The sequence below is a fragment of the Neopelma chrysocephalum genome, unplaced genomic scaffold (genome assembly GCF_003984885.1).
Source record: "Neopelma chrysocephalum unplaced genomic scaffold, ASM398488v2 Primary Assembly neopelma1_77, whole genome shotgun sequence".
Lineage (NCBI taxonomy): Eukaryota > Metazoa > Chordata > Aves > Passeriformes > Pipridae > Neopelma > Neopelma chrysocephalum.
In genome coordinates, this window is record NW_020897738.1 from 8,779,031 (window position 1) to 8,788,731 (window position 9,701).

The 9,701-nt window shown below is 41.0% G+C and overlaps 1 protein-coding gene across 1 annotated transcript in view; it reads right to left on the minus strand.

The window, feature by feature from the left end:
• Window positions 1-3,884: 3,884 nt before the first annotated feature.
• CDC45 (cell division cycle 45) overlaps window positions 3,885-9,701 on the minus strand; it is an 11,383-nt gene continuing 5,566 nt past the window's right edge. The window contains exons 12-20 of the mRNA XM_027689722.1: window positions 9,268-9,399; window positions 8,786-8,884; window positions 8,376-8,537; window positions 8,042-8,180; window positions 7,601-7,684; window positions 7,010-7,128; window positions 6,407-6,483; window positions 5,155-5,221; window positions 3,885-4,832 (exon numbers count right to left, since the gene is read on the minus strand). Coding sequence (XP_027545523.1) covers window positions 5,157-5,221; window positions 6,407-6,483; window positions 7,010-7,128; window positions 7,601-7,684; window positions 8,042-8,180; window positions 8,376-8,537; window positions 8,786-8,884; window positions 9,268-9,399 — 877 coding nt within the window. The 3' untranslated portion in view covers window positions 3,885-4,832; window positions 5,155-5,156. The remainder of the gene's footprint in view (window positions 4,833-5,154; window positions 5,222-6,406; window positions 6,484-7,009; window positions 7,129-7,600; window positions 7,685-8,041; window positions 8,181-8,375; window positions 8,538-8,785; window positions 8,885-9,267; window positions 9,400-9,701) is intronic.

Consider the following 9,701-nt stretch of genomic DNA (forward strand, 5'->3'; position numbering starts at 1 on the left):
GCCAACAATGGTACACAAGAGCCAAGAGGGACTTCAATTTTTCCATTTAAAGAAACAAACATTTCACTGCTTTCTTTCCCTCTGACAAGCCAGACTTACTCACAAAGGAACTTTCAAAGGAATGTTTTCAAGAATATTCCTTCTATGAGGGAATCAAAACCATGGTGGTTGACAGGTTACACATAAAATCAACAATCAAATGAGGTTGTTTACTGCTCTGAGAACAGTCCTGGGGTTTTATGTTCTGATTCCTCCTCAGCTGTGATTACTCCACTTCCCTTTTGGTAAAGCCCTGAGTGGCCAATTCAACTCAAAGCCATCTTCAAAGAACTGCCCTACAAAAGAGACTTGATTTTAAAACTTCCTCTTTCAGACCTTAAACTGAGGTACTCCAGACTGGTGATTAGTGATCTCTCCTAGAGAGATGTAAGGTTTTATTTCTTTTGTATTTACGGACAAGTGAGGGCTGGAAACGCTGTCCTGAAAACAGGAGTGAGAAAAGTGAAACTGGAGAATGAGAGATGTCTTGGAACACCTCAGAGTTAGTTTGCCCTTTATAGTTTAAGACATTGGGATCACAGATCCAACCATGGCAATCCCAAGGCCCTTTTCCTGCCGTCCCTCTCCTGGGGAGGTTGGATTTTACTGAACAAAGGAGCTCCCCCACAGGCCAGGCAGCATTTCAAGGCTGCAGCAGCTCTCTGGGATCCTGTCAGGTTTGTAAGTGGTGATTGCTATCCACTAACATCAACTCAAACTGATGACAGAGCTGATAAAACATCCCAGTGAAACATCTCTGATTTACTGCTTGTGCCAGAACAGGAGAGCAGGAGGCTCTGAGGGAGCAGTCAGAGTGAGTAGTGAGAAGGAATAGCAGATACTGCAGCTAAAATTGATCTGGTTCATGAACTAGAGCCCATATTGTTGTAGTACAAACCAATCTGAGGATAGACATACATACTCCTCTAGATCAAGGGAAAACTCCCTAATATCTCCAAATATTCAACACAGGACTATTTTCTGTCCTTTATAACAAGTTTTACAGTAGCAAGTAAAAATAGTGAACATTTGCAAATTAATTTGCTTAAAAATTATTGTAGAGATTTCAACTTCCATTAACAAGAACACAGAAAATATAAACAATAATTTTCCCAGAAAAATATCAGTTCTAAAACTGTAAAAAAAATTTATTAATTCTTATATTACCATTAAGTCCTTTCAATGTTTTTGCCATCTTACCTCACCAAATGATCAGAATTTACTCTTTCCATACACTTCTGTACCACTCAGTGATGCAGATTTCTTTTCCTTACATGTTTTTTTACCCCCAGTCTTTCTGTGCAGCAGACTAATTGTGCTCTTGCTTTGACTTGGAAAAATAACCAGCAGGGCACAGATTACTTCCTGCATTGCTGAGTGTAAAGTGATGCACGTGGCAAAAAAAACCCCAAACCAGCAACTCTCTGGGGCATTGACAGCCATGAGCGAGGTGCTGGTGTCACTGCAGGGCAGTGGCACTGTCACATCAGGGCACAGCAGCTGCCAGAGGGGCAAGGGGGGTGCTGAGAATTGTTAAACACGGGTGCAGAGAACAGCCAACACTGTTTGCTGCTCACAGACTTGAGCACTCACACCTTGAATATTGTCTGCAGTTTCTGTTCTCCCCTGTCTGAAAATGATTGAGAAGAGCAACAACAGAAATCAAGACACAGAACAGCTCCTGTAAAAGGAAATCTAGGATGTGATTCTTCAGGCTGGCAAGAGGTGACTGGGGAACACACAGTGGTGTTACAGAGTGATGAGAATACAGAAGGGTAGAAACCACAGAGCACCAAATAAGTTAGCAATTGGCAGGTTGGAAAAAGTACTCAAAAGCTGTAGTTTTTCCCCCAGTTTCTGGCCAGGCTGCAGATGTACTCACTGAAGGTATTGCACAGGCCAGAGCTGTGCAAGGATGTGGGAGGAAGTCATTCAGATTCCCAGATAACCACTGGCAGAGAGCACACCTGGCTCAGGGTGTCCTTGAGCACAAGGATGGGAGAGCTCTTGTTTGTCTCTGGGAGGAAGCAGCACATGCAGCTGCTTTGTTTCCATGCACTTCCCCAGCACCTGCTTTTGCCATTAGAGAGGCAGGACCAAGTGGCCTCCCCCCATGGCTGTTATTGCCATGGTTCAAGTGGCACAGACCCAGGGACTCCTTCAGACAAGAAAGTTGTAAAAACCTTTAATTTTTCTGTTTTTTTCCTAAAGAGAAATAGCAAAGGAGGTAAGAATTAATTCTTACCCACTATGCAACCATGACAAGGTAAGTAAGTCACTACAATTCTTTTGTGGAGTGATTCACTTTAATTCCAATCAAATGAGGTCCTTACTGTGCAATTTCAATTATGTTTAAATTTATCACCCCATAAAGAAAACTGCCATGAATCACTGAGCAGGAATGGTATAAATCAGCTTATTCAGCTACTTCAGTACTTTGGTATTTAAAGATTTTCATTATTTTATTTTGCTAAAAAACCCTAAAACCTTCCGAAGGATTTGTTTCATACTTTTATTGGTCTCTAAAGCAGATTAGCAGCGCAGAAATGATTTGAAGAGCTGATTAGGAGGCTACAATTACAGCAAGCAAATACAGTGAAAGAAGGAGTTTCTGCAGCTTCAATGCAATCCTCAGGGAATGTTTCTATCTGCATTCAGACATGGCTACAGGTGGAATATCACTGTACATTTAGAGGCCAAGTTGATTTCTTAGTGCTCTATTTCTTTTAAAATGATTTGTTAGAGCCACATTTTCTGTTTGGGAAAAAAAAAAATCAATCAAAGCCATAATGATCTCTTCATGAGGAGATGTCAGGAGTTCTTGGCACAGAGTCTCTGTCCAGCACTGAGCTGTAAGAAATGACCACTTTACCCAACCTACCCAACAGTTTCAATGGGTCACTCAAACCACCAAGTCACTGCTGCTGAACAGAACTGCTCCACAATTCCCTCAGACAGTGATTCTCCAGGTAATAGGAACATTTTAATCTACAAATTCTATAGCACAGAACAAACTGCACAAGGAGCATCTGGTTCCATTGCACATACTGTAAAGTGCTAGCATGCAAAAGTTTCATCTACTGGCAAAAACTTCTTCAGGTGTCCATGTAGATTTAACAACTTTCTTTTCACACAGCATTCTACTTTCCTGACTGATTTATGGCCACATTTGGGTGGCCTTGGGATCAATTCAACAGCTGATCAATTCTAAAGTTTGCAAAAGCATTCTTAGCTCTTCCAGTACTCTTGGGGAAAATAGAACCTTAAAAACCAGCAAATCCCTGAGAAAACAATACAGAAGGGACAAGGAAACTTCTATTTCACGTTCCACATCTGTTTGGTCAGAGAACCTGCCAGGACAGCAATTGCCAACACATCCCAGCATAAAAACCAGCTCCCACTTGTCATCCTGCCAGCACGATGCAATCTGCTGAAGAGGAGAGGTGCATGAAAACTGTCCATTCCTCAAACACACAAACATGGGAAAGATCTGGATTTATCACAACAGCAGCAGGAGAACCCAGACATGCCCTGAAAGGGGAAGGGAGCAAATGCATAAAGTCCCAGGACAGGGACAGGGCAAACAACAGCAATGAGTGATTTGCTGAGGTGAGATGAAGGGGTTCACACAGATTCTATACTGAGGGTAGAGGAAAAAAAATAAGATAAAGGTAATAGCTTACTCAGGTACCTATCAAAACTACTCCATGTATTGAAAGCACAAAGACCTGCAGTAACCAAACTGAGATGTTATGTGCCTATGCTTACTCAGATAAGATGACAACATATAAAAAAATAAAAAATCACTCTTGTTTGAATAAAAATATATAGTTTAATTAGGTTTCTGTTGGCTACATTTAAATCATGTGTAATATTAAATTAATCTGTATTAAAATATGTACAAAATTGATGTAATGATGCATAACCTTTATATACTCCTTATAATACATGAAAACATTGAAGTCACAGAGAATTCAAGTAAACATTGCAAGAAGAAAAGAATTCCAAATGTACACATTTACACACCCACCAATGCACAGCAGGTTAGGGCCAACAAGCCATTTCATTTCATATGACCAAAGTAAAATGGATCTGTTATGGAACAGAATCATCAGAGTATTTTAGACTCTTTCCAGGAAAATTATTCCCAAAGTCAAGCTACAAGTGACAATACACTATCACAATGCACAACTAAAAAGGCTTTATTAACACTGGAATTCCTCAAATTTTTCATTTGGTATTTGGCAGTTACTCAGTATTTGGATTTAAAAACCCCTAAAATCTTAGAACTTGTCTCACAAGACAATTCTTTTAACTAAACTACAAGACTTCAACCCGATAGTACCAAAAACAGTTTCAACGTTCTAGAATTTCAAGTAGAGTCTCAAATAGTTCATTTAAAAAATAAAAAGCATTTAAGCCAATTTTAAAAGCACATTTGAATGGCAATATAAATATGGAACTTCTTCAAAGTCTATTTTTTATCGTTAGTCACCAACTAAACATCACAGGAGCACGTCTATAACAAAAGCAAGTTTGACAAAGATAAATCCTATTTACGAATCCCCCTCACGGGGGTGGGACGTTCACAAAAACAAGGGTTCTATGTCTGTGTGCTGAGGTCAGAATCCTTTTGACCTCCCAAGAGGCATAAAAACAACAGTCCAGGCCTGTACCAGTTCCTAAGGTAAAGCAAAACACATCACAACTGCAGCACCATGAACTTTGGAATATCCCAATAACTGCAGAGGGTCTGATCCTCAGCTTCCAGCACTGGGAGCCAAAAAGCACCACTGTGTAACAAGGGCAGGAGACAAAAGGAAACCATCAGTAGTCAAAGTGCAAAGAGAGAAACAAATGGATGCAGAAATCTTGGAAGCCATGCGTGACTCTGTCTAACAAACAGCCTTGAACTGGTGTTCACAGTGTACCAGCCCAGAGAACTGGGCTAACAGTCACAGCTACAGAGTCTCCTATCTCCAACTCTATTCCAGATAAAAATTACACACTGGCAGAGGCTACAACCTTAACACTGTGAAAGAAGAATAATATTCTACAGGTTACCAGCTTGAACTGTAATTCATTTTTTAATTAATCCTCCTTATAGTGTCTTACCATCAGGACAAGAGAGAAATGAGGGCATCCAGAAATTTGCTCCGATCTTCTGTTTTCAATTCAATTACTAAAACATGAAATATTTTATTACAAGGTGCAAACAATTGAATGATACGTCAGATGTCTCATTTGAAGAACAATAATCCTGAGCATACTAATTTATATTCTTACTTGACTTTAAGAAGGAAAAAAACCACCTATTTACTTGAACAAAATTAAAGCACATCATTCTGTGTTTAGACTTCAGCAAACTCTGACTGCTGGGTGCTCATTACATGATATAGCAGGCACTGTTTAAATCTAAGCATGTTTCGTTTCGTGTTCAACACACATACATAAACATGTATTGTTAAAAGCTGCCTCTTTAAAAGCATGTACAAAGATGGGCAAATAAGTGTCTCATCAATACCACGGTTGGTTTGGCTGCTCAATATAACCCCCCTGAGAGATGAGCTCACAGATTGCCAAGTGCACTGTGAAAACCATCGCTGCCTGCAAGAGGGAGATGTTCTCACAAAGATCTGCTTTGTAGTTTATGGTTTCTGCACAAGAAGACAGCACTTGGAAGCAAGCCTGACAAATTTGTCCCTCCATGCTGGCCCATGCTTTCAGCTGCTCCTGCCCCTCAGCACAGAGGATTCCCCGGAATTTTCCCGGAATCTCCATGTGTGAGAGGGTGAAGGAAATCTCCTGGTTTATTTTGGTTGGCTCTGAAGCAGCATGTCCAGGGTTTCGAGTAACTTGTAAGTTATCTTAATTTTTTGGAAATATTGCCAACACTCAATCCAGTTTTATACAATCCTGTTTCACCTGCCAGCTGGATTTTTGGCTCTTTTTATTTCTTTTTTTTTTCCCGTGGTTCTCCCAAGGTCCACTCAGGCATTAAACTTCAGTGATAATGTGCGAGCTTAAAATTCTGTATCAGAGAAATGCTGCTTTGAGTTTAAAGAGCAGCTTGGGTGAGAATTCCCTGTGATGCAGCTGGAATTAAGGGCTTTGTGTTCCCAGGATTGTCCCGTTTAAGGGAATATGTCGGCGGTGTTCATCCCACTGTTTGTACCAGCAGGGGCAGGGTCGCAGCCCCCGCGGGGACCCACGAGAGCAGCACCAGGGACTCACAGGGCCCACGGCCGTGCCTGCAGTGCCCCCTGCGGGGCTGTGCCCGCGGTGTCCCCCCAGCAGTGTCCCCCCAGCAGTGTCCCCCCAGCAGTGTCCCCCCAGCAGTGCCCCCCAGCAGTGCCCCCATACTCACTGGACATGTCAAAGTGGTTGTGCAGCGTCCTGGAGCTGGTGCTCTCCGCCGCTTTCTCAAAGGCCCTCCCGAAGAAGCTGGAACACAGGTGAGCATTAGAGAAAAGGACATGTTTTCTGAGGTGGGAGATGTTTTCTGAGGTGGGAGATGTTTTCTGAGGTGGGAGATGTTTTCTGAGGTGGGAGATGTTTTCTGAGGTAGGATATGTTTTCTGAGGTGGGATATGTTTTCTGAGGTGGGTACATGGAACCTTTTCCTTGCTGAGAGATGTGCCTCAGGTGCCGTGTGTTTGACACACACCCCACTCATGCACGTGCAAAAATCCTCACATCGGAGGCTTTTGGAAATGAAGTCGTGGGCCACACAGGGAACTATTTCCCTCTTTTAGTGAATTATTTCCCTCTTTTAAGAGGGAGGGAAAAAAACCACCTTGCAAGGAAGGTCCTGAAGATCTGTACCCTCTGTCAAAGTATCTCATCCACACTGTATGCAAAAGACATGTTCCTCTTGACAATTCAAGTCAACAAAATCAGTGTTAAGTAGACATAGGAAAGATATATTTGCAGATAACCTTTAGTTAGACCTTTTAAACACTATGCTTACTTCTTTTTGTCCGAGCTCTCTGTCTCTGGAGGGATGCCCACCATGATGACAGTTCCCTGTTCCACATCCATGGGTGCAGCCATGACCAGGGGCAGCAGTTTACAGCGTTTGTTTTTGGTCTGGAAGTCAGAAAGCCTTTGTTAGACAAAGCTCAGGAACCAATTTAGTATCAGCTCTCCACATGAGATGGTACTACAGGCATTCATCTAAGGGTACAGCTCTAATGACTTCAACAGAAGGTGGTTTCTTTACAAGATCTCTTAATCCCCTTCTTCCTTCCAGCAAAAGTCAGTTTAGGGACCAACAGAAATTTCAGTGATCTGCTCCCTCAAAACTTAGAAAATTACACAAAGATTTAGATTGTAATTATCTCAGCAATGAAAACTCTCCCTAATGCTGTGAAGTCTCCCAGATAGGTATCTTTCCTAGAGCAGCATTGACAGATATGCCAAAATTATCCAATCAATTAGCAGAAAAGCATTATTAATATTTTCATATTATGTTTCTAGTAATCAACTGCAAGTATCCAACACAACAGTAACTACTACACTGGCCAGAAGTTTGTGAGTCAAAAGATTTTAATTTACTTACAGAGCAAACAAATGATTTGAGCAAGTTTTTACTAAGCAGGCACAGAGACACAGGTTTGGAAAACAGTTTCACATCTGGTGTGCCCTGGGAAAAGAGGAATTATTTCAGTTGCAATCCAAGATGATTCTTACACTTATTTAGTTTTACTATCCACTGTCAAGTCTAGAAGCTTTGTGTGGCTCAAGGAATGTTACAAGAACCATCAGGACCCAGGAGTTTGGGCTCCCCCAGCTCTGCAGTGATCCCTCTCCCCTTTGAGGGCTGGTTCTTCCTGTGGGAAGTTCAGAGCACATGTCAATATTGACCCAGCAGAGCACAGGACATGAAACAGGTTCTTTCTCACAGTAATTCTTATGGAATTAGCAGTTAGCAAAAGTGTTATTCAAGGATCATACAGACAAAAAGGAGAGTCAAATGAGCAGCTGAATGTAGAATGCTGACCTCCATGAGGGAACAGTAGAGAAATGGCCCCTGAGAGATGACGAGGTTGGTGCAAATACAGCTGGCCACTGTCTGCTGGATGGCACGGAGCTGCTTCTTGGCCAGGTCCAGTCCTTGGTGCAGCTTGTCCAGGTTACCCCTGCAACAGAAAGGGTAAAAATAGACATGTCCTTACAAAAATAAAGCTTGTCACACAAAAACGAAATCTAAACACTATTCACAAAGATATTTGGATTTTTCTTCAATAGCTTATGAAGCAACAATGCATATTCGAGATACAAAATCCATGTTCCCTAAATAAAATTGCAAAAGAATGAAGAGACATTTTCAGTACCTGGAGAGACTGTCCAAGGCTTTAATGAAATTAGTTGTTTCAGGCCCCTCTTTCTCTATATTCTCCATAAGAGAAGTTGTTGCATAAACTATATCACTTGCTGAGAACTTGTTCTTAAAGCCAAAGTGAATGCTGAAGGTCTGAACTCTTAAATCTTTCATTCTGCAAAATGAAATAACCCCAGCAAATTAATTAACATTGTCAACATTAACATACTGAGGAGACAACTGGCCAACGTTAAGAGCATGAAGACAAATCTACCTTAATATTTGCAATGAGCCCAGTGTTACTTTGTCAATCAAAGAACTATATTTTTTTAAAACAAGATATTAGAACTTCTTCACACAAAAATATATGAACTTAATTGAAAAGTATTTTCAGATAAAGCCTCTGTATTTAAAACAATTTACCCAAATTTGTTTGCAGATTCTTCAATCATTTCCCGAAGATTTTCTTTCAAAGACATGTCCATGGAATTAAATTTCTGTTTCACTTGCTTCAAAGGCAAACTAAAAACAGAAGGAAAAATACATGAATAGGTATGCCAGAAGAAAAAAATATTTTGCCTTGTTTTTGAATAATATTTTCTTAATTATTAGGTAATTTAGCAAGTCTAACTCTGACTAACTTGTTTACATTAATTTTTCTTTAGTCCTTAAAAAGCAGATGTGAGAAAGCAGAGGTTACTTACTAACCTGCCATTCCATAGAGGCATAGAGCTGAAGTATTCCTTGTAAACCAACACACAAGCTGCATCACTGCCACCCACTCAGAGCCCCATAATCATTTAAAAACTAACAAGTTGAGTATTTACGAGCTATGTTCTGAATATTTTCCCATAATTCATTGAAAAAATGATCCTTTTATCAAGATACAGATTTTTATAACTCACCCCATGTCAGCCAAAAACTCCTGGAGCCTCTTCTGCCCTTGTACAGACCAAAGCTTAAGTCTAGCAGAGGTGTACGAGGTATTACAGAGACTTTCGTAGAGAGACCAGTGCTGGTACAGGGCCAGGCGCAGGCTGGGCAGGAATTAGGGCAAATAACTACAAACACAGTCATCTGAAGCTACAAACCCAACAGAACTCCACAAGTAGTAGTTAAGTGTTCAATTGACCTCCCATGTCACGTCTCTGCACTACAAGAAATGCAGTGAGAAGCTGCAGGTGATGTGACAGAAGGAGTCATGTCCAACAAAACATCAAAATCTCCATTTATTGTCATTCCCTCTCAGCAGCAGGGACGGGGCTCAGATACTCCTACTCTAAGGCTATCCTGGGCAAGGATACTCCTACTCTAAGGCTACCCTAGACAAGGATACTCC